The sequence below is a fragment of the Mustelus asterias genome, unplaced genomic scaffold (assembly GCF_964213995.1).
Source record: "Mustelus asterias unplaced genomic scaffold, sMusAst1.hap1.1 HAP1_SCAFFOLD_107, whole genome shotgun sequence".
Taxonomy (NCBI): domain Eukaryota; kingdom Metazoa; phylum Chordata; class Chondrichthyes; order Carcharhiniformes; family Triakidae; genus Mustelus; species Mustelus asterias.
This window is the reverse complement of record NW_027590151.1, coordinates 764,315-788,922: the sequence shown is the minus strand read 5'-3', so window position 1 is coordinate 788,922 and position 24,608 is coordinate 764,315. Positions and strand designations below refer to the sequence as shown.

General features: G+C 47.6%; 2 protein-coding genes across 5 annotated transcripts; one reads left to right on the top strand and one right to left on the bottom strand.

Annotated features, from left to right (window-relative positions):
• Positions 1-881: 881 nt before the first annotated feature.
• LOC144484441 (uncharacterized) lies at positions 882-23,139 on the bottom strand. The gene is made up of 6 exons (XM_078202973.1): positions 22,552-23,139; positions 21,285-22,467; positions 10,822-11,263; positions 8,776-8,893; positions 7,145-7,828; positions 882-1,308 (listed from the first exon to the last, which is right to left on the bottom strand). The coding sequence occupies exons 1-6, from the start codon at positions 23,137-23,139 to the stop codon at positions 1,111-1,113; spliced, it is 3,213 nt and encodes a 1,070-aa protein (XP_078059099.1). The 3' UTR covers positions 882-1,110.
• LOC144484453 (uncharacterized) lies at positions 6,886-15,978 on the top strand. Of its 4 annotated transcripts, XM_078202986.1 has the most exons (3): positions 6,886-6,932; positions 8,026-8,142; positions 14,875-15,972. In XM_078202986.1, the coding sequence occupies exon 3, from the start codon at positions 14,984-14,986 to the stop codon at positions 15,851-15,853; it is 870 nt and encodes a 289-aa protein (XP_078059112.1). In that variant the 5' UTR covers positions 6,886-6,932; positions 8,026-8,142; positions 14,875-14,983; the 3' UTR covers positions 15,854-15,972. The 4 variants fall into 4 exon arrangements, with proteins under 4 accessions (XP_078059112.1, XP_078059114.1, XP_078059111.1 ...); XM_078202988.1 differs by lacking the exons at positions 6,886-6,932; positions 8,026-8,142 and adding an exon at positions 12,843-12,951 and having other exon boundaries at positions 14,883-15,978; XM_078202985.1 differs by lacking the exons at positions 6,886-6,932; positions 8,026-8,142 and adding an exon at positions 12,843-12,951.
• Positions 23,140-24,608: the final 1,469 nt, after the last annotated feature.

Sequence of the window (24,608 nt, the reverse complement as noted above, 5' to 3'; positions counted from 1 at the left end):
AGGTAATGCTGAGTGGCACAATGGTTATCACTGCTGTCTCACAGTGTCAGGGACCCGGGTTCAATTCGAGACTTGGGTGACTGTCTGTGTGGAGAATGCACATTCCCCCCATTTCTGCGTGGACTTCCTTTCGCTGCTCGGATTTCCTCTGGATGCTCCGATTTCCTCCCACACTCCAAAGATGTGCACATTAGTTGGATTGGTCATGGTAAATTTCCCCTTAGTGTCCCAAGATGTGTAAGTTAGGGGGATTAGCAAGGTAAATATGTGGAGATGTGGGTATAGGGCCTGGGTAAGATGTTCTGTCAGAGATTTGATTACTGACAAAACCTGCCAAGAAAACAGCTCCAGATGCCACATAAGCAACCAATGAGCCAGTGACGGGATAAATTCTGAACTACTTGCCATGTGGTGGGTCATTGCTTATTTCGCCACTTCTATAAACAGCTGAATTTTCACTTTTTCAACTTGAAAGAATAAGGTGGAGAAATTGGGATATTAACTTTTAGCATTGTCCATCTGAAGCCAATGGCTTCCCTTTTCCCTGCCCTGATGTGGCACTGAAACATCTTGGGTTTGAATAAGAAACTTAACTTTAGGGCACTACTTTTGGCCTCAGTACCTGTGACCTGATAGAATGGCAAGAATGGCCTGGGGTTCCAGTGAGTTGAGCTGGAATATGTATAACAGGTGGGGGGTATGGATGAGGCTCATCTTAGTGACAAAGAAGTTTCCTGAGCTCCTCACACTTGTCATTGGAGGGGAGGATGGAGAATTGGCAAACAAAAGGATGATCTTGTGTATTAAAAAGACACAGTACACTGTGTGTTTAACACAAAGCTTGTTTACTTGACTTTTATACAAAATATTAAAACCTATAACTGGGCTGGGGTTTATTTACATCAATGAACATCATTCAGTCCTGGATGTGATTAACAACAAATCCAACTCCTGCAATCACTGATGAACTCGCTGGTGTTTCAGTCGGCTGGATGATTGAGAGAATCCCTTCCCACACTGGGAGCAGGTGAACGGTCTCTCCCCAGTGTGAGTGCGTTGATGTGCAGTGAGATAAGATGGTCGCCTGAACCCAGTCCCACAATAAGAGCATCAGAACGGTTTCTCATCAGTGTGAACACGTTGATGGCGCATCAGTTCCCTTGTACTTTTATAGCACCTCCCGCAGTCTGGGCATTTGTAAGGTTTCTCATCAGTGTGAACTAACTGGTGCGAAAGCAGGTTGGATGACCGAGCGAATCCTTTTCCACACTGGAAACAGGTGAATGGCCTCTCCCCAGTGTGAACTACCTTGTGTGCCTTGAATGCTGATGACCGAGTGAATCTCTTCCCACACACAGAGCAGATGAAAGGCCTCTCCCCAGCGTGAACTCGCTGATGTACAGTGAGACAAGATAATTGTTTGAACCTAGTCTCACAGTGAGAGCACCTGAATGGTCTCTTATCAGTGTGAACACGTTGATGGCGCCTCAGTTCCCAGGAACTTCTATAACATTTTGTGCAGTCGGGACATTTAAAAGGTCTCTCCCCAGTGTGAACTCGGTGGTGTGTCAGCAATTTAGATAACTGAGTGAATCTTTTCCCACACTCGGAGCAGGCGAATGTCCTCTGCCCAATGTGAACTCGCTTGTGTTCCATGAGGTGGGATGTCTGAGTGAATCTCTTCCCCACTCAGAGCAGAGGAACAACTTCTCCCTGGTGTGAACTCGCTGGTGTGCAGTGTGGTCAGATGATTGCCTGATCCTAGTCTCACAGTGAGAGCACCTGAACAGTCTCTCCTCAGTGTGAACTCATTGCTGAATATCACTTCCTGGGAATTTTTATAGTTCTTCTCATAGTCTGGGCATTTAAAAAATCACTCCCGAGTGTGAACTCATTTGTGTGTCTTAAGGTGGGATGACTGAGTGAATCCCTTTGCACCATCTGGAGAATTTGCACCATCTGCCCCCAGTATGAATATGTCAGTGAGCCAACAGGTTGGATAATGGAGTGAAACCAGTCCAACACACAGAGCAGGTGAATGGCCGCTCCCTGGTGTGACTGTGTTATGAGTTTCCAGTTCACATGGAGAACCAAATCCCTCCTCAGAGTCCTCACTATTCCATGGTTTCTCCCCAGTATATTTACATTTGGAGCTCCTGAGGCCAAATGATCAACTGAAGCCTCGTCCACACAGAGAATGGTTTCATCCACTGTGAACAATGCTTTTTCCTTCAATGTTTAAAATCCGAATGATAACCAGGTTACCATTAACTGGGCAGCTCCATCAGATCCTGCTGTGATGTTTGCCTTGTATTTCTCAACTGCAAATCCTCCTCTTCGAACACCCTGTGAAATTGATGTAAAACAGAAAAAGGGAGTGAGAGAGAACCCAGAAAAAAAGGCAGGTTGTGAAATTGAGCAGAATGAATCTGGTATTTGTTGGGCTGGCACGAGGAAAAAGTGACCATGAAAACTACTAGATTGTCATAAAAACTCAACTGGTTCACTCATGTCCTTCAGGGAAGGGAACCTGTGACCCGGTCTGGGTCTAAACAAAATTATGGCCTCTATGGGAGGAGAGAGAGAAGTAGCTGCAAAGGGGAGTGACTTTACACATCTATATCACAACCAGAACTTTAACAGAGTATCCCAAGCCCTCAACCTCCACCATCTGGAAGGACCAGAGTAGCAAGTGTATGTGAACATCATCAACACCAGGTTCCCCTCCAAGTCACACACCATCCTGACTTGTCTGATACCCAATACTGGATGAACAGAAGATGAGTCTAAAAAACTTCACTCTCCAGCCACTGACTCCAATCCTCTCCCAAACAACTCTCTAAAACTGAACCAGGCTGTTCACACCCTCAGTGTCACGTTTCACCCCAAGCTGAGCTTCCAACCACACAACCATGTCATCACCCAGACCACCTATTCATTTCCACCCAATTCCATCCCAATCCCAGCTCATCTGCTCCTGAAACTCTCTCCATTCCTTTGTTGCCTCCAGACTTTATTATCCGAATGCACTCCAAGCCGACCCTCCGCATTCCTGTTCCCCATATTCTCCAGGTGATTGTACACTCTGCTGCCCATGTCCCGACTCACATCAAATCTTGTTCACCTACCACCCGCTGTGCTCACTTACTGACAAAGTTTGGTTTCTGTTTAAGAAATACCAAAGTTTTCAAATTTTCGTCATTGTTTCCAAATCTATTCACAGTTGCGATCACTGCTATCTCTGTAATCTCCTTCAGCCACATAACGCTCCAAGATCTCTGTGTTCATCTAATTCCGGCATCTTCAGCACCCCTGATTTTAATCACTCCACCAAAGCTGACCATTCTTTCTTGCCTCCACTCCAAGCTCTGGAATTTTCACCTTTTAAGCTCTCCATCTCTCGACCCCACTTTCCTCCTTTAAAACACTTCTTAAAACCTCCCTCTTTGATCAAGCTTTAGGTCACCTGCTCAAATATCTCCTTTTGTCGCTTGATACTTCTATAACACTTTCTGCACTGCTGGAACAAGATGGCGGCTGATATTCTGGGCCTGTTCCCGGGAAAAAGCCGCAGTGCTGACATTACGGGCCCCCGGAGTCATTATGGGGCCTTGCGACCTCCAGTGCGTGTTTGTAAATCTTCCGCTCCCTCCCCACCCTGACTCCCAGCTCCATTCCTCCCTCCCCATCCCGACTCCCGGCTCCATTCCCCCCTCCCCACCCCGACTCTCGGCTCCCAACTCCATTCCTCCCTCCCCACCCCGACTCCCGGCTCCATTCCGCCTCCCACCCCGACTCCATTCCTCCCTCCCCACCCCGACTCCCGGCTCCATTCCGCCTCCCACCCCGACTCCATTCCTCCCTCCCCACCCCGACTCCCGGCTCCATTCCGCCTCCCACCCCGACTCCCGGCTCCATTCCTCCCTCCCCACCCCGACTCCCGGCTCCATTCCGCCTCCCACCCCGACTCCATTCCTCCCTCCCCACCCCGACTCCCGGCTCCATTCCGCCTCCCACCCCGACTCCATTCCTCCCTCCCCACCCCGACTCCCGGCTCCATTCCGCCTCCCACCCCGACTCCATTCCTCCCTCCCCACCCCGACTCCATTCCTCCCTCCCCACCCCGACTCTCGGCTCCCAACTCCATACCTCCCTCCCCACCCCGACTCCCGGCTCCATTCCGCCTCCCACCCCGACTCTCGGCTCCATTCCCCCCTCCCCACCCCGACTCCCGGCTCCATTCCCCCCTCCCCACTCCGACTCCCTGCTCCATTCCTCCCTCCCTCCCCACCCCGACTCCATTCCTCCCTCCCCACCCCGACTCCATTCCTCCCTCCCCATCCCGACTCCCGGCTCCATTCCCCCCTCCCCACCCCGACTCTCGGCTCCATTCCCCCCTCCCCACCCCGACTCCCGGCTCCATTCCCCCCTCCCCACTCCGACTCCCTGCTCCATTCCTCCCTCCCTCCCCACCCCGACTCCATTCCTCCCTCCCCACCCCGACTCCCGGCTCCATTCCCCCCTCCCCACTCCGACTCCCTGCTCCATTCCTCCCTCCCTCCCCACCCCGACTCCATTCCTCCCTCCCCACCCCGACTCCCGACTCCATTCCCCCCTCCCCACCCCGACTCCCGACTCCATTCCTCCCTCCCCACCCCGACTCCCGACTCCATTCCTCCCTCCCCACCCCGACTCCCGGCTCCATTCCTCCCTCCCCACCCCGACTCCCGACTCCATTCCTCCCTCCCCACCCCGACTCCCGGCTCCATTCCTCCCTCCCCACCCCGACTCCCGACTCCATTCCTCCCTCCCCACCCCGACTCCCGACTCCATTCCTCCCTCCCCACCCCGACTCCATTCCCCCCTCCCCACCCCAACTCCCGGCTCCATTCCTCCCTCCCCACCCCGACTCCCGGCTCCATTCCTCCCCCCACCCCGACTCCATTCCTCCCTCCCCACCCCGACTCTCGGCTCCATTCCCCCCTCCCCACCCCGACTCCCGACTCCATTCCTCCCTCCCCACCCCGACTCCCGGCTCCATTCCTCCCCCCCCACCCCGACTCCATTCCTCCCTCCCCACCCCGACTCCATTCCTCCCTCCCCACCCCGACTCCCGGCTCCATTCCCCCCTCCCCACCCCGACCCCCGGCTCCATTCCTCCCTCCGCCCCACTGACTCTCACCCGTTGAAAGAAGCGTCTCCCGCACTCGCAATGCTCCGAGCAAAGTGACAGTGCGCATGCTCCAGATACAGCACCACGACTGCGCACTGGCCTCCTGTGGACTGAATTGGGCACTTTCACACCCGCAGCGAATGCTGGGTACCTACAGCGCCATTGCACAGTGAAACAGGGAATATGAAATAATTTTGCTCCCCAATTGAGATACATTAATTCTTTTGAATAGATGCTCTATGTTTCATTTCTCAAAGGGATTTAAACCCCTACTCTCCTCTGCAACTAAGTAGAGGTTTCTAAACTTTTCCAACTGCACATTAACGTCCCTCCACTCACCACTCCGCCCCTGACCATACCCTGACTGGCTTCGATTCCAGAATCAACAGTTTCTTTCTCGTGCCAGAGTACATGAGTTTTCCAGTTGATAGTTCTCAAACACACTTGCTCCTATAGTTAAGAAAGCCGATCAACGCCTCTACTTTCTCAGAAGACTAAGGGAATTTGGCATGTCAGCTATGACTCTTACCAACTTTTACAGATGCACCATAGAAAGCATTCTTCCCGGTTGTATCACAGCTTGGTATGGCTCCTGCTCTGCCCAAGACTGCACGGAACAACAAAAGGTCGTGACTGTAGCCCAATACATCACGCAAACCAGCTTCCCATCCATTGACTCCATCTATATACTTCCCGCTGCCTCGGCAAAGCAGCCAGCATAATTAAGGACCCCATGCACCCTGGACATTCTCTCTTCCACCTTCTTCCATCAGGAAAAAGATACAAAAGTCTGAGGTCACGTACCAACTGACTCAAGAACAGCTTCTTCCCTGCTGCTGTCAGACTTTTGAATGGACTTACTTGCATTCAGTTGATCTTTCTCTCCACCCTCGCTATGACTGTAACACTACGTTTTGCACTCTCTAATTTCCTTCTCTATGAACGGTATGGTTTGTCTGTACAGTGCGCAAGAAACAATACTTTTCACTGTATGTTGATACATGTGACAATAATAAATCAAATCAAATCAAAATCAATTGTCCAGATATTAAGGGTTCATTTGGTTACTTAAGCACACAGAGTATCATTTAGTGCTGAATGCAATAATTCTGCACATCCTAGATGACTCTCGAGAAACAACACTGAAAAAAGCTGTCAAGAAGGGAGCTGATGATCTGTTCAGGGTCAATGACTGGATCACTGCCTCGTCTGGTGTCGAAATGACCATTCATATCCCTCCTTTTCAAAACCCTGTTCACAGCCCATTTCAGTTCATGATTGGTCGGCCAATCCAGATTGTGCTTTCCACCAGGGTCCCACTCCCCATTGCTACACAATAGACTCATGACCAGTTTCGACAAAAACCCCAACAAACCATAGCACCTTCCTGCGACAGGCAGCAGAGAAGATCGGTACTGCCCATGAACCACCAAGAACATTACATTACTTCATCACCTATTGAACATTTAAAGTTGAAAGCATTGATGAAAGAAGTGGGACTGAGAAGTTAATTGTAAAGGTCCATATGATGTTCTGGGTTGAAATGAAGAAGGAACATAATATCTATGTTACCACGGGGATCAGTGTGAAATGTACAAAATGAAAAAGTCAGATAACTCGAAGGAAGATAAACGCTATGTTTGATTTTATTCAACAGGGACAAGATGTTGATGGTCATTATACTCCTGGACTGTGTCCAGGCTGAAGTTCTGTTCCTGCTGTATGATCTTCCCCTGGATTGTCCTTGAGGTCCAGACAGGTGATGTTAAACACTTAGGTGGGAAAAACAAAATCTACAACAATGTGTTTAAACCAAAGTTAATTAATGTGAGATATATCCAGAATATTAAACTTCAGTTCAATTATTATCAGCAGAAAAAACATAACAGTCAGAATGGACATGGTTTAGTCCCAAATGTGATTAACAGCAGCAATAACGACAGAATCCAACTCCTACAGTCACTTGTGAACACGCTGGTGTCGAACCAGGTTGTTTGACTGAGCAAATCCCTTCCTACAGACACAGCAGGTAAACACCCTCTCCCCAGTGTGAACTCGCTGGTGTCTCAGAAAGTTGGATGAATTGGTGAATCTCTTCCCACATTCGGAGCAGGTGAATGGCCTCTCCCCAGTGTGTGTACGTTGGTGTGACAGCACTTCACGCCTGCTTTTAAAGCTCTTCTCACAATCAGAACATTTAAAAGGTCTATTGTTAGTGTGAACAAGTTGGTGTGCAGTGAGGAGTGTTGACCGAGTGAATCTCTTACGACAGATGGAGCAGGTGAATGGTCTCGCCCCAGTGTGAGCTTGCTGGTGTGTCAGAAGATCAGATGAATTTGTAAAACATTTCCCACAAACAGAGCAGGTGAATGGTCTCTCCCCTGTGTGAACTCGCTTGTGTATCAGCAGGTGGGATGACCGAGTGTATCCCTTTCCACACTCAGAGCAGATAAATGGTCTCTCCCCTGTGTGAATTCGCTGGTGTGCCAGAAAGTCAGATGAATTTGTGAATCCCTTCCCACACCGAGAACAAGTGAATGGTCTCTCCCCAGTGTGACTGCGTTGATGAATTTGCAGTGTGGATGGGTAACAGAATCCCTCCCCACAGTCCCTACATTCCCATGGTTTATCCACGGTTAAGATGTCTTTGTGTCTCTTCAAGGTGGATGATCACTTTGATTCTTGTTTACCTACAGAACACATGTACAATCTCTCCCCACTGTGAATGGTGCGATGGTTTTTCAGGCTGTGTAACTGGTTAAAACTCTTTCCACACTCAGTTCACTGGAACACTCTCACTCGGGTGTGTGTATTTTTCCAGTCACACTGATGTTTGAAATCTTTTCCCACAGACAGAACAAACGTTTCTCCTTCCACATTCAAAGGTCAAAGATATTCAGATCCTGATGAATCGAGTGAATTTGTCAGATATTGACGTGTTTTCCGACTGCAACTTCCTGTCGAAAAAGGTGTGTAAAATAGCTGTCAATGTAAGGACAGGAGAACATTCCGAACAAATATTTCTCTTGCTTTGCGTTTGCTATATGTAAATCCTCCCCTTCTAGCCCTCTGTAAAAGGAGTTTCCAAAATCCATCACTGTCCGTCCAGGATACAAACTCTGAATTTGGTTATCTGAAGGGGACAAATGAACTGAGTTGCAGGGAGGAGACAGGGGAATAGCTCTCCATGAATTGCTCATTCCAAGAGTCAGCACAGACACATGGGCCAAATGGCCTCTTTCTGCGCTGTAACAATTCTGGGAAATTCACAACATTCTTGGTTTCAGATTAAGCTCGGCACAACATCGTGGGCCGAAGGGCCTGTTCTGTGTTGTACTGTTCTATGTTCTCTCCTCCCAGTTCCGAGCCCAGGATGATGACACATTGATTTGATTTATTGTCACGTGAAAAGTATTGTTTCTTGCGTGCTGTGCAGACAAAACATACCGTTCATAGAGTACATAAGGGAGAAGGAAAGGGTGCAGATCATAGTGTTTCAGTCAGAGCAAGGGTGCAGTGAAAAGTCAGATTAATATGTGCACACATGACCAGCTGCTCATGGCCCCCTATGAGGATGGCAGCTGTTAACCTGGGCCCATCACCTGGGCAATGCCCAGAGCTGCCAACGCAAATGGGGAAAATGTGGATTTGGGATTTGCAGCCTGAGGGGAGTGTTGTGAATCTTCCTCATCCACACACTGACTCTCCTCCATCCCACAACTGATTGTGCAAGAAATCATTTGGTTTTTAAACTGGGATGTTAACAGGCGGGAAAGCTGAGTAAATCCCTTCAGAGACAGGAAGTGTCTGAACCCTTTCTCAGTGTGATTGTCCGACTGTGTCACTGAATGGGACGAGCCAGTTAATCCTTTTCCTCATGCAGCTGGTGAACTCTCCCTGAGTCGCTGAGCAGAAACTGATAGCCAAGTTCCGCACACATGAGGACGGCCTAAACCGGGATGTTGGATTTATGTCACATTATCAGTAACCCCCACAGCTTGCCTCCTGGACTTGCGGGCTGGCCTGTCTGGAGACAATACACATCTCTTTAACCTGTGCTTAATGCTCCCTCCACCCACATGTCTGTACCTTTAAGACCTGGCTGGCTGTAGGGATTCGCATTCTAATCAGTATTCTGTAACTTGATTTTGTGTCTCTGTGCCCTGTTTGAGAGCACATTTCCACTCCATCTGACGAAGGAGCAGCGCTCCGAAAGCTAATGGTATTTGCTACCAAATAAACCTGTTGGACTTTAACCTGGTGTTGTTAAAACTCTTACTGTGTTCACCCCAGTCCAACGCCGGCATATCCACATCATGACATAAACCCCCACAGTGACTGACACCAATCTCCTCCTGTCTGATATAAACCCCACAGTCACTGACACCAATCTCCTCCTGTCTGATATAAACCCCACACTGACACCAATCTCCTCCTGTCTGATATAAACCCCACACTGACACCAATCTCCTCGTGTCTGATATAAACCCCACAGTCACTGACACCAATCTCCTTCTGTCCGATATAAAACCCGGTAAGAAGTCTCACAACACCAGGTTAAAGTCCAACAGGTTTATTTGGTAGCAAATACCATAAGCTTTCGGAGTGCTGCTCCTTCGTCAGATGGAGTGGATATCTGTCTCCAACAGTGCACAGAGACACAAAATCAAGTTACAGAATACTGATTAGAATGCAAATCTCTACAGCCAGCCAGGTCTTAAAGGTACAGACAATCTGGTGTTGTGAGACTTCTTACTGTGCTTACCCCAGTCCAACGCCGGCATCTCCACATCATGATATAAAACCCCACAGTCACTGACATCAATCTTCCCCCGTCTGATGTAAACCCCACAGTCACTGACACCAATCTCCTGCTGACTGATGTAAACTCCACAGTCACTGACACCAATCCCCTCCCCTCAGTTAATTTGATTTAGTTTACTTGTTTACTCAATATGATTGACACCAATCTCTCCTATCTGATGATTTTGTAGCCCCTTTTTCATAAAAGATATACACCAGTTTGTTATTTCAATTGGACCTGTCTTCATTCCCGGGCCAAGGGGATTTCTGTACCAGACGGGAGGGGTAACATTTGGGAATGCTTGATTCTCCACCAATTCCCATTCCCCTTCTTTCTGGGGGATAACGGAGCTCTCACTGTGTGTAATGTGCAGGTCAGTAAGAATTGTCAGCAAGGATTAATCAGCACTTTCTAATTGAAGATGTTCATCAGTAGAACCTCTCAGACAGTGAATTGTCGAGTTTGAACCAAAGATCAATTTAGGATTGAAGTAAAAGTTCAATATTTGTGGCAAACTGATTGCTGGTGGAATTCTCTGAATTCAGGGGAATGATCACAGACACATATTCTTAAAGGGAGGCTGCAGGCCCAAGAACACAATCAGTTAACTAACTAGAATCTTAAACTCCAGCCAGAACTATGGTTGGTCACATCAGAGAGACAAACCTGAATTGTCAGAATGAACATGGTTCAGTCCTGGGTATGATGAACGCCAGCAACATCAGTGGAATCCAAACCCTTCAGTCACTTGTGAACTTGCTGGTGTGTCAGCAGGTGGGCTAGCTGACTGAATCCCCTCTCACACACCGAACAGGTGAATGGCCTCTCTCGGGTGTGAATTCGCTGGTGTGTCAAAAGGTTGGATGAAGTTGTGAATCCTTTCTCACACATGGAACAAACGTATGGTCTCTCGCCAGTGTGAACTCGCTGATGTGTAAGCCGGTTTGATGAATTAGTGAATCTCTTCTCACACACAGAGCAGGTGAATGGCCTCTCCCTAGTGTGAACTCGCTGGTGTGTCAGCAGCTGGGATAACTGAGTGAATCCCCTCCCACAAACAGAGCAGGTGAATGGCTTCTCTCCAGTATGAACTCTCCAGTGTATCAGAAGCTCAGATGACTGAGTGAATCCCTTCCCACACACACAACAGGGGAACGGTCTCTCCCCTGTGTGAAATCGCTGGTGTCTCAGCAGAGTGGTTGACTGAGTGAATCCCTTCCCACATACAGAGCAGGTGAATGGTTTCTCTCCAGTGTGACTGCGTCGATGAATTTCCAGCAGGGATGGATACTTGAATCCCTTTCCACAATCCCCACATTTACACGGTTTCCCTGTGGTGCTGGTATCCTTGTTTCTCTCCAGGTTGGTTGATCAGTTCAAGCCTCGTACACAGTACACGTGGATTCTATCTGCTTCAAATGTTGAAATATTTTAAAGGCTATGCAACTTGTTAAAACAATCTTCCCTCCACATTCAAAGGCCAATGATACTCACACTCTGATTCATTGAGCATCAGATGTTGATGTGATGTTTGGTTTGCATTTCCTATCTCCAAATCCTCTGCTTCTAATAACCTGATAAAGGAGTTTATCTTAGAAATCTTAGGATCCTAGAATCCCTACAGCACAGAAAGAGGCCATTCGGCCCATCGAGTCTGCACCGACCACAATCCCACCCAGGCCCTACCCCCATATATTTTACCCACTACGCATCCCAGGACACTAAGGGCAATTTTTAGCTTGGCCAATCAACCTAACCCGCACATCTTTGGACTGTTTAAAAAGTCATCACTGTCAGTACAAGATAGAAATTCAGAACAGACAGTTCTCATTTGGTGGAATATTTTTCACTTTCATTCCCCAAATGACTTTGACCCTGAATTGATCCTTAATTAAATATTTTCTCCACAAATCCTCCGCTTCTAATATGCTGTCAATGGGGTTTACAAATGTAACCAAATGTCAGTCCAGGACAGAAACTCTGAACAGACAATTCTAGTTTCTCTGGAATATTTTATCCTCTCTTGTTCCCCCAAATCTGTAAATTCCCATCCCACACACTCTCTGGATATCCAAATTAAGTATTAGATAATTTTTTCCAGATCCTTTTAAAGTAAACTCCATTTATTAGTCACAAGTAGGCTTACATTAACACCGCAATGAAGTTACCATGAAAATCCCCTAGTCGCCACACTCCAGCGCCTGTTCGGGTACACTGAGAGCGAATTTAGCATGGCCAATGCACCTAACCAGCACATTTTTCAGATTGTGGGAGGAAACCGGAGCACCCGGAGGAAACCCACGCAGACACGGGGAGGACATGCAAACTCCACACAGACCCAATCCGGGAAACGAACCCAGGTCCCTGGCGCTGAAAAGCAGCAGTGCTAACCACTGTACCATTTGTCAAATTTAACAAAAAAACCCAATTTTAACAAAAATAACAAACTGAACATAATTTCATTCATACCTTGTGACAAAACAGGAATCTGAATCTTGTGCCCAGAATGGAATGTGTGGAGATTTTCTCAGAGAAGCCTCAGTCACCCTCACTGAGACTAACTTTAAATTGTAAATTGTATTCATTGAATGGATTTGAAGCCCTGTCCCTAGAACATTGTGCTGTCTCTCTGGATTACTAATGCAGTGACATTGTCACTCGGTCAGTGTGTCCCCTTCTCTCTTTGTTGGAGATGGTTTGAGGGGAGAAGCCGGAAGCGGTGAACAGGGAGAGTGGAGGATGTTCATTGTAAACCCCGCCCCTCGGCACTGACCTCTCACCCGACACCTCACAATGCCCAGGGACTGATTGACGGCAGCTCCGGGCCAATAGAGGGAGAGGATGCTGGACGGTCGTGAGGGAACAGCTGGTCCTCCGACCAATCGGAGTGAATGAGGGGCGGGGCTGAGTGAAGCATGCGCAGTGTGGTTAATGGCGGCGGAGACATTCTTTCTCGGATCCACAATCAATAAAGGTGGGAATGGCGGGGCGGAGGACGCGATAGACCAGGCGGGGGTTTGGAGAGGCGTCGTAAACATGTTACGTAAACTGAGAACTCTTGAAAAGAACCCAGCGATATCAGAGGATGGTCCCGGCCCTCAGCGCAGAGCAGGGCCTCAGCATTCTCCCAGTTACAGACCCGGGTTCATCAGGGCCATCGTCATCGGGGCAAGAGCAACACAGCGCATGCGCAGTCGCCGTCTTCAGTCGGCGCACCAGCAACACAGCGCATGCGCGGTCGCCATCTTTGTTTGGGGCACTGTTTTGGAATGACCACTGACAGAATGTGAATAACTTGACCATCAAACTGCTTCACCCTTTCAATTCCAATTTCTTACTGACGAGAACAACGATATCAGGGCAGTTGCAATCATTTATATTCATATTGTGTCTTTAACATAATAAAACAGCCTCAGACATTTTCTCACAAATATTATACTGTGATATTTGATACTGAGCCATATTAGGACAGGTGACCAAAGGTTTGGTCAAAGAGGTGGGTTTTAAAGAAAGCAGAGGTGATGGACAGGCAGAGAGATTTAAAGAAGAGATTGCAGAGCTTGTGGCCTGTGCAACTGAAAGGATGATTTGTAATGGTATAATGATTAAAACTGAGAATGCTCAAGAGGAATTAGATTATCGTTGAGATCTCAGAGGAGTGTGTGGCTGGAGAAGATTACAGACACAGGAATGATTGTAACCATGGAGGAAAACAAAGATGAGAATTTTAAAAATCTGATGCTTCTTAAAAGGAAGCATTTGTAGATCAGCAAGCATAGGGGCGATGGATGAACATGATTTGGTGTGAGTAAGCACATGGGCAGTTTAGGATAGTTTGGAGGGGGTTGCTTAATGTTGGAGGCCGGTTGGAACTGTATTGGAATTGTTCAGTCGAGAGGTAAGAAAGGAATGGATGATGGATTCTGCAGCGACATGATGGCACAGTGGTTAGCACTGCTGCCTCACAGTGCTAGGGACCCAGGTTCGATTCCCAGCTTGGGTCACTGTCTGTGTGGAGTTTTCACATTCTTCCTGTGTCTGCGTGGGTTTCCTCCCATACTCCAGAGATGTGTGGATTAGGTTGATTGGCCATGCTAAGTTGCCCCTTAGTGTCAGGGTTTAGCAGGGTAAATACATGGGGCGATGGGGATAGGGCTGAAGTGGGATTGTTGTCGGTGTGGACTTTATGGGCCGAATGGCCTCCTTCTGCACCGTAGAGATTCTATGATTAACTGAGGCGAAGGCAGAGTTGGGGGATGTTACTGAGGTGGAAACAGATGATTTTGGTGATGATGTGGATATGTGGTCTAAAACTCTTCTCAAGTAAGACACCATGGTCGTGAACAACTTAGTTCAGCTTCAGATATTTAACATTGAGAGGGCGGAGTCAGTTGTGAGGGTGGTGAAGTTTGTAGTGGGGACTGAAGACAGTGACTCCAGTCTTCCCGATATTCAAATGCTGGAAACTTCTGCTCATGCAGTAGTTGATGTCAGACAAGTCAGGATGTTGTATGAGTTGGAGGGGAACTAGGAGGTAATGATCTTCACATGCACCTACTACCCTGGTCCAGCTAAATGGTGGAGGTTGAGAGATTAGGAGATTCTGGTCAGGATGTAGATGTAGAGAAACCCTCTCCTTAACCCTCTGCTTCTTCCACCTCTCTCTCACCCCTTCGATAGATATTGGTTCATGTGTCAGTCCAGACCAGGCGGCAGGTTTCCTTCCCTGAAGCATAAATGAATCAGTTGGGTTTTTATGACGATCCAGCAGCTTTCATGGTCACTTCTTCTTAATGCCGGCCCCACAAATGACCCCATTCATTCAGCTCAATTTCACAGCCTGTTTTTGTGCGTTCTCTCTCACTCCCTTTTTTTCTGTTTTAAATCAATTTCACAGTGTCTTAGAAGATTAGGATTTGCAGTTGGGAAACTGAAACCAAATTCCACATCAGGATCTCACAGAGTCGCCTAATTTTTTGTGACCGGAATATCATCGGATTTTGAACATGGAAGGAAAAAGCACCGTTCACAGTGGGGAGAAACCTTACTCGTGTTCCGTTTGTGGACAAGACTTCAACCAATCATCTGGCCTGTTCAAACATAAATGCAGTCATGATGGGGAGAAGCCGTGGAAATGTGGGGTCTGTGGGAAGGGATTCAATTACCCATCCCAGCTGGAAACCCATCGGCGTGGTCACACCGGGGAGAGGCCGTTCACCTGCTCGGACTGCGGGAAGGGATTCACTAAGTTATCCACCCTGCAAAATCACCAGCGCACACACACTGGGCAGAGGCCATTCACCTGCTCTTTGTGTGGGAAGGGATTCACTCAGTCATCCACCCTGATTAAACACAAACTAATTCACACTGGGGAGAGACCATTCACCTGCTCTGTGTGTGGGATGGGATTCACTCAGTCATCCACGCTGCTGACACACCAGCGAGTTCACACCGGGGAGAAGCGATTCACCTGCTCTGAGTGTGGAAAGGGATTCACTCACAAATCCACCCTGCTGACACACCAACAAGTTCACACGAGGCAGAGACCATTCACCTGCTCCCAGTGTGGGAAGGGATTTGTTAATTCATCCATCCTAATTACACACCAAAGAGGCCACACTGATGAGAGACCGTTTAAGTGTCTGAAGTGTGGGAAATGTTTTAAAACCTCGCAGGAACTGGTGTCCCATCAACAAGTTCACACTGACGAGAAACCATTCAGATGCTCTCACTGTGGGACTGGGTTCAGGCGATCATCTCATCTCACTGTACATCAGCGGGTTCACACCGGGGAGAGACCATTCACCTGCGCCAAGTGTGGGAAGAGATTCACTCAGTCATCCGCATTGCTGAGACACCAGCAAGTTCATAAATAACTGGAGATTGGATGTTGTTGTCAGTCACATTATGGTCTGCACCTGCTGATGTTAATAAACTTCAGGCCAGTTATAGAGGCGAATATTCTGGACAAAATTCAAATACACCGTCTTTGTGTTAATGTATTCGCTGTTGTCTTTTTAAAAAATGTGTGAATGGTTCTCCTTTTGAAGGGCCGCTCTCCCGTCTCCTCCATCCTCATCTTCAACAACAAGTGTGAGGAGCTCGTGGAGCTTCTTTGTCTCTAAGATTGAGACAATCTGATCAGCTGCCTCTGCTGCTTCCCTCCCTTCCACTGGACCACCAGACAAAACTCTCTCTGAAATTTCCCTTTTTCCAAGTACTGAACTCACATCTTTCTCCAATTCTTCTGCTACCTCCCATCAAACCCTCTCACTGCTCATCTTGTCCATGAGACCTCCCTTCATCTCCCTTTACCCTCTAAACCACTGATAACCCAACTTCCCCACATTATCTAATATTGTCAATGGTTCTCTCTTTTGATACTGTCCCTTTCATCTGTAACTCACCTTCACTGGTGAATCTCCTCTGCACCCCCTCCAACGCAATCACATCCTTCTTATAATGTGGCGACCAGAACTGGACACAGTATTCTAGCAGTGACCTCACCACAGTTCTATGCAACTCCAACATGACTTCCTTGCTTTTGTAATCTATACCTCAATTGATAAAGGCAAGTGTCCTACATGCCTTTTTCACCAGCCTACTAACATACACTTCTCTCCTCAGAGATCTATGGACAATCACACCCAGGTCTCTTTGTTCCACAGAGCTTACTAGTGTCATGCCGTTCACTGAATTTTTCCTTGTCAAATTACTCCTTCCAAAAAGTGTATCGCCTCACACTCAGCCTACCACTTATCTGCCCATTTGACCATTCTGTCCATATCTTCCTGTAGCCCAAGACACTCACCCTCACTGATTTTGATTTGATTTGATTTGTTATTGTCACATGTTTCTTGCACGCTATAAGACAAAACATACCATTCATAGAGAAGGAAACGAGAGAGTGCAGAATATAGTGTTACAGTCATAGCTGGGGTGTAGAGAAAGATCAACTTAATGCAAGGTAAGTCCATTCAAAAGTCAGACAGTAGCAGGGAAGAAGCTGTTCTTGAGTCAGTTGGTACATGACCTCAGACTTTTGTATCTTTTTCCCGAACGAAGAAGGTGGAAGAGAGAATGTCCAGGGTGCGTGGGGTCCTTAATTATGCTGGCTGCATTGCCGAGGCAGCGGAAAGTGTCGCAGAGTCAATGGATGGGAGGCTGGTTCGCGTGATGTATTGGGCTCCATTCACGATCTTTTGTAGTTCTTTGCGGTCTTGGGCAGATCACCTGGCCAATCTTTGTGTCATCCGCAAACTTACCAATCCTATCCCCCACATAATCAACTATGTCATTTATATAAATGATAATAGGGGTACGCCACTGGACCCTGGCCTCCAGTTACTAAAGCAGCCTTCTGTCATCACCCTCTGTCTCCTACAACTGAGCCAATGTTGAATCCACTTTATCAAATTATTGAGTATCCCATGCCCACTATTTTGAGGAAGAGCAGGGGAATTATCCCGAGTCCAGGCCAATATCTATCAATCAACATCACTAAAAACACATCAACAGACATTGTTTGTGGGCTCTTGCTGTGTGTAAATTGGCTGCCACATTTCCTAAATTACAACAGTGACTACACTTCAGAATGGCTGTAAAATGTTCTGGGACTTACTGTGGATGTGTAAGATGCTATGTAAATGCAAGTCTGTAAATGTAAGATGTTATCTGATCCAACCATGACAATATAATGATCTATTAGATTACACTTCAAATCTACTTCATTGGCTGTAAAATGCTTTCGGAGATCCTGTGGTCCTGAAAGTTGCTGTAGAAATGCAACTGCGGTTGAACAATGCGAACAGGGGGTCTGTAGCTGCCAGTTCTGGATTCCCAGCCTCCACAGGGTGTTTATTTACCCTCTCAAACCCAAATCCCGGCCCCATTCCTCCCGCTCACCTCCAGTTTCTGAATCTGAATCGCTGTCAATTTCCCTCCAACAACATCGCTCCAGTATCGGCACTGCGCATGCTCCCGTTCACAATGCCCGGGGATTGATTGACGGCAGCTCCGGACCAATAGGAAGATGGGGCGGGGCTGGAGGACCGAGCGGGAGCGGCTGGTCCTCCAACCAATGGGAGTGAATGGCGGGGGGGAGCCTGGAGCTCCCTCATTGGCTGAAACTCTGCATCGAAGTAAAGTTTATTTATCAGTCACAAGTAGGCTTACATTAACACCGCAATGAAGTTACTGTAAAATTTCCCTAGTCGCCACACTCCGGCACCTATTCGGGTCAATGCACCTAACCAACACGTCTTTCAGACTGTGGGAGGAAACCGGAGGAAACTCACGCAGACACAGGGAGAATGTGCAAACTCCACACAGACAGTGACCCAAGCCGGGAATCGAACCCGGGTCTTTGGCGCTGTGAGGCAGCAGTGCTGCCTTCATTTTAAAAGTTGCTCTGTGTCAAACTCCAGGAGAAAACTGGACCTTTCTGTTTGTGGCTTTAAACAGATGGAGCCCAGTGGGTTCGGAGCAAACAGATCAACATTTGTCACTGAAATGTGGGAGCATGAGAGAGCAATTCACAACAATTGTAGGGCTGAGTTAAAGGAATAACTGAGCAGACAGGGATTGTCACCATTAAAACAACAGACCCTTGTTTCAGTAAATGAACCGACAAGAGGGTTAGGGCAGGTTTGGATAAGGTTAATACTGTCATCATTCAGAACAACACAGACTATAAAGGAACAACTGATCTGAGAGAAAAATTCATGTGCTGTGAGGGAGAGGTATGCTGAATCAGGTTCAAAGATCTTAAACAATGTTTCTTCTTGAATCACTACAGTGGAGAAAGAGGCCAGTCAGCCCATCGAGTCTCACCGACTCTTCCTCGGCTTACCCCTAACCCATACACTAAGAGGCAATTTGCCATGGCCAATCCACCTAACCTGCACATCTTGGGAGTGTGGGAGGAAACTGGAGCACTCTGAGCAAACCTATGCAGACACAGAGAGAACGTGCAAACTCCACACAGAGAGCTGTGGCACAGTGGTTAGCACTGCTACCTCAGAGTGCCAGGGATCCGGTTCAATTCCGGTCTTGGGTGACTGTCTGTGTGAAGTTCGCATGTTCTCTCCGTATCTGCATGGGTTTCCTCCGGGTGCTCAGGTTTCCTCCCACAGTCTGAAAGACATGCTGGTTAGGTGCATTGGCTGTGCTAAATTCTCCTTCAGTGTACCCAAACAGGCGCCGAGTGTGGCGACTAGGGGATTTTCATAGTAACTTCATTGCAGTGTTAATGTAAGCTTACTTGTAATACCTGAGCCCAGAATTGAACTCAGGTCCCTGGCGTTGCTGATCACTGTGCCACCCTGCTGCCTGTGTTTTGAAAAATCATGTTAAAATCTGGAACTCAGATAGGGATATGGATTGGTGTTAAGTGGGAAAGTCTGGATCACTGCATTACTCCAGAGAACCTTGGAATCAGATTTACAGAATGGATTCCTGTAATAGTGGCAATCCCATTGCTATGTGTTGGTCAGACTGAGGGAAGTATTTAAACTGGACACCACAGGTGTGTTAAAGGATAACGTACTCATGGAATTTATGAATTATCTGAAAGAATATTGAGAGCAAAAAAATCAATCTGGAAAATTGTAGTCACTTCACGTTGTTCCAGGAGAAGTGGGATTAGGTTGTGTAGATGTCTGGTTTTACACAGCACACAGTCAGCCTGTGGTTTCACCCTGGACGAAGAATCTCTGAATTGTACCATTCAAATCACTCAATGGGTTTATCAGGGGCCAGAATGTCTGCTCAGAAAGAGGAAGGTTGGTGTGAAACCAATGAGAAGTAACACAGACACTCACAGACACCCTCACACACACAGACTCTCAGATGCCTCAAAATATCTCCTGTTACTTTATTGTTCTTAGATTTTTTGAAATAAATCCTGAATGAATTATAAAATCACACACAAATACTTGTTGAGCATTCCCTGAAAGACATCGATGCTGTTCATTTCACTCCCTGTGGTCATGATTTCCATATTCTCACCACTCTTTGGGTGGAGAAATTTATCTTGGATTTCCTATTGGGTTTCTTGGCGACTGTCTTGTATTGATGGTCTCCAGTTTTGCCTTTCTCCAAAAGAAGAAACATTATTTCAAAACCTTTTATAATTTTGAAGCCCTCTATTAGGTTACTCCTCAGCCTTAATTTTTCAAGAAAGCGTGAGCGTGTCAATCCTTTCCTGATGGATAACCAAACACACAGTTTCAAAATCATTTATGGGATGTGGACATCGCTGGCTTGGCCAGCATTTATTGCTAACCTCTGATTGACCTTGAGAAGGTGGTGGTGAGCTGCTTTCTACATTTCTGGTATCATCATTCAAAATCATCTCTGTACCCTTCTCCAGTGCAGAGATATCTTTTTTATAATACGGTGACCAGAATGGCATGCAGTGGTCGGTAAGATTCTTGATCAGGGAGTCACAGGTTATCCAAAAGTGGTTTGAGCTTATCCATGGTTTTAAATCAGAATATTAAGAAGCAGCAATTTAGAAATGATGCATAATAAACAGGGGGAATAAAACAGCAGACCCATGGCAGGTGACTAGCTGGGGTCTCAGCACTGATCCTGCATTACCCCAATAATCACTGCCTGCCAGTTGGAAAAAGACCTGTTTAATCTTACTCTATTTCCTGTCTGCCAACAAGTTTTCAATCTCAATACATTCGCCCCAATCCCATGTGCTTCAATTTTTATGAAGAAGTTGCTGTGTTGGTGGACGAGGGGAATCGGGTTCACATTTTCTATCTCAGGGCATAATCAGCAACAACTTGTATTTACACAGAGTGTTGTGGGGCTGGAGGAGGTTACTGAGATACTGAGGAACTTTTTTAAATTAATTTTTACTGGATATAGGCGTCACTGGCTGGGCCAGCATTTCTTGCCCATCTCTAACTGCCCTCCATTTCAGAGGGCATTTGAGAGTCAACCACATTGCTGTGGGTCTGGAGTCACATGTAGGCCAGACCAAGTAAGGATGGCAGGTTTCCTTCCCGAAAGGACATGACTGAACCAGAGTGGTTTTGACAACGATCAACAATGGTTAAGGTTTGTCATTAGACTTTTAATTCGAGATTTTAATTGAATTCAAATTTCACCATTGCCTGTGGTGGGATTCGAACCTGGGTCCCCAGAGCATTACCCTGAGTCCAGTGATAATCCCACTGTGCCACTGCCTCCTCTATTGATCCAATTGTTATTGTTTATCTCAGGGCGCAGAAACAACAGAATCCAACGTTGCCGGTCACACATGAAGTCGTCTATGTTTCAGCAGGCTGTAATACTGAGTAAATCCCTTCCCACACATGGAGCAGTTGAACGGTTTTGCCCCAGTGTGAACTCGCTGGTGTCTCTGCAGGCGGGATGGATCAGTGAATCCCTTCCCACACATGGAGCAGTTGAAAGGTTTTGCCCCAGTGTGAACTCGCTGGTGTCTCTGCAGACGGGATGGATCAGTGAATCCCTTCCCACACAGGGAGCAGGTGAACGGTTCTGTCGCAGTGTGAGCTCGCTGGTGTTTCAGCATATAGGATGAATCAGTGAATCCCTTCCCACACACAGAGCAGGTGAACGGCTTCTCCCCGGTGTGAATGCGTTGGTGTCTCAGCAGGCTAGACGACTGAGCGAATCCCTTTCCACACACAGAGCACAGGAACGGCCTCTCTCCAGTGTGAACTCGCTGGTGTCTCTGCAGGTTGGATACCTGAGTGTATCCCTTCCCACACACAGAGCAGGTGAACGGCTTCTCCCCAGTGTGAACTCGCTGGTGTCTCTGCAGGTGGGATGGATCAGTGAATCCCTTCCCACACTGAGAGCAGGTGAACGGTTCTGTCGCAGTGTGAACTCGCTGGTGTCTCTGCAGGCTGGATACCTGAGTGAATCCCTTCCCACACACAGAGCAGGTGAACGGCTTCTCCCCGGTGTGAACTCGCTGGTGTGTCTGCAGGCGGGATGAACCAATGAATCCCTTCCCACACACAGAGCAGGTGAACGGCCTGTCCCCTGTGTGAATGTATTGGTGTCTCAGCAGGTCAGATGACTGGGTGAATCTCTTGCCACAAATGGAGCAAGAGAACGGCTTCTCCCCTGTGTGAGTGCGGCGGTGTGTCCGGAGGCTGGATGACTCGGTGAAAGCCTTCCCACACTCGGAGCAGATGAACGCCCTCTCCCCGGTGTGAACAGGCCGATGTTTCAGCAGGTGTTGTAAAGAAGCAAATGCTTTCCCGCACACAGGGCAAACGTAAGGCCTCTCCCCTGTGTGAACACGCTCGTGTATCACAAGATGGGATGAACAATGAAACATCTTCCCACACACGGAGCAGAGGAATGGCCTCTCCCCAGTGTGAACTCGCTGGTGCCTCAGAAGATAGTAAGACCGAGTGAATTCCTTCCCACACACCGAGCAGGTGAACAGCTTCTCCCCAGTGTGAACTCGCTGGTGTGTCAGCTGGTCAGATGATTGAACTTCTTCCTTTCTACACATTGAGGAGGTGAATGGTTTCCCTCCAGTGTGAATACTCTTGTGTGTCAAAAGGTGTGAAAATCGAGTGAATCCCTTCCCACGCAGGGAGCAGAGGAAAGGCCTCTCCCCAGTGTGAACTCGCTTGTGTGTCAGAAGATGAGATGAATGAGCGAATCTCTTCCCACAAACAGAACAGGGGTACGGCTTCTCCCCAGTGTGAGTGTCCTGGTGTCTCAGCAGACTAATCCTTCTTTTGAAGGTCTTCTCACATTTAAAACATTTAAAATGTCTCTTCTGAGAATGAACCAGTTGGTGAACGGTGCAGTGGGAGGACTGAGTGAATCTCTTCCCACACTGGGAGCAGCTGAATGGCCTGTCCTTGGTATGAACTGGTTGATGCTCAGTGAGATGCACTGAGTCGCCGAACGACTCCCCACAGTGAGAGCAGCTGAACGGTCTCTCGTGTGTGTGAAGGAGCTGGTGCTCTGCAAGGCGGGAGGACTGGCTGAACCTCTTCCCGCAGTGGGAGCAGCTGAACGGTCTCTCGTCAGTGTGAAGGAGCTGGTGTTGGGCCTGTTCCTCAGGCGTCTCAACGCTGTCCTCAGAGTCAGAGCTTTGAAGAGGCTTCTCATCAATGTGATCGAGTTGGTGAGCCAGCAGGTTGGACGAACACATGAATTTCTTCCCACACACGGAGCAGGTGAATGAACTCTCACTATTGCGAGCTCGCTGTTGTGTCAGCATGTTTCCCAGCTGTATCAATCCCTTCCCACAGGAGGAGCAAGGAAACAGATTCTCACCAGTTTCCAACTGAGATGGTCAATTAAATCCCTTCAGATGTACAAATCTTCAGATCCCGATGAACCGATTGACTCTGTCTGACGTGAGATTCGATCATCCAGACTGCAGATCCTTCTCTTCAATTTCCTGCAAAATAAGTTTACAAAGAATTACATGGATGGCAGAGTGGTTCGTACTCCTGCCTCACAGCACCAGGGACCTGGGTTCGATTGTGGCCTTGGTTACCTGTCTGTCTGGAGTTTGCGCATTCTCCTCGTGTCTGTGTGGGTTTCCTCCGGGTGCTCCAGTTTCCTCCCACTCTCCAAAGATGTGTGGGTTAGGTGGTTGCCCCTTTCTGTCCCAAGATGTGTAGGTTAGGGAGATAAGCAGGGTAAATATGTGGGGTTACGGAATATGCCTGGGTGGGATGGTCTGAAAGGCCTCCTTCTGCACTGTAGAGATTCTATGAATACATGAGATACACAAAACACAAACAGGCCAGTCTAATTTTTAAATTCATTTTTAACGGGGTGTGGGCGTCGCCGACTGGGACAGCATTTATTGCCCATCCCCAACTGCCCTCCATTTCACAGGGCATTTGAGAGTCAACCACATTGCTGTGGGTTACATGTAGGCCAGACCAGTTAAGGCCAGCAGATTTCCATCCTTAAAGGACATCAGTGAACCAGATGGGCTTTTACGACAATCAACAATGGTTTCATGGTCATCATCAGACTTTTAATTGAATTTAAATTTCACCATCTGCTGTGGTGATTCGAACCTAGGTCCCCAGAACATTATCCTGGGTCTCTGGATTGCTAGTCCAGTGATAGTTCCACTGTGCCACTGCCTCCGCCGCCACCCCTCACCCCCCCACCCCTGCCCTGATCTGTACTGGAATTTCTAATCCACACAAATCTCCTCTCATTCTGCTCACCTCAACTCAACTTTTTAATCCCTTTTCTCTCATGTTCTCATCTGGTTTCCTTTTTAAAGCATCTAAAGTATTTGTCTCAACCACTTCCAGTCGCAGTGAGTTCCATATTCTAACAAGAAATAAATATCTCCTCCTGTTTGATTTATTCATCTCTGTTGTCTGTTCATGGTTCCCAGTATTGGAAACACCAACAAGTGGAAACATTCCATTCACATCCTCCGACTTATCCCATTCAGAAAGCCCATATCAGAAGAGACAACTCTTGGTTTGAGCTTGTGTGTAAATCCTCCCTTTCTAACCCCCTGTTTAAGAAAAAGTGTCCAAAATCCATCACGATAGAAAATCGCAATATTATCTCAGGTACAAGTAATTCAGAAAGCTATTATTTATTATGAGGGGAATTGAGTAAAAGCAGTGAAGTTATGTT

Coding starts and splice junctions, on each gene's coding strand:
- LOC144484453 (XM_078202988.1), top strand. CDS start 14,984: ATGGAAGGAAAAAGCACCGTTCACAGTGGGGAGAAACCTTACTCGTGT.
- LOC144484441 (XM_078202973.1), bottom strand. CDS start 23,139: ATGTGTTCGTCCAACCTGCTGGCTCACCAACTCGATCACATTGATGAG. Junction 22,468..22,551: donor CCCTGCGTGGGAAGGGATTC/ACTCGATTTTCA, acceptor AGAAAGGAAGAA/GTTCAATCATCTGACCAGCT. Junction 8,894..10,821: donor TCCAACCTTTTGACACACCA/GCGAATTCACAC, acceptor TTGCACAATCAG/TTGTGGGATGGAGGAGAGTC.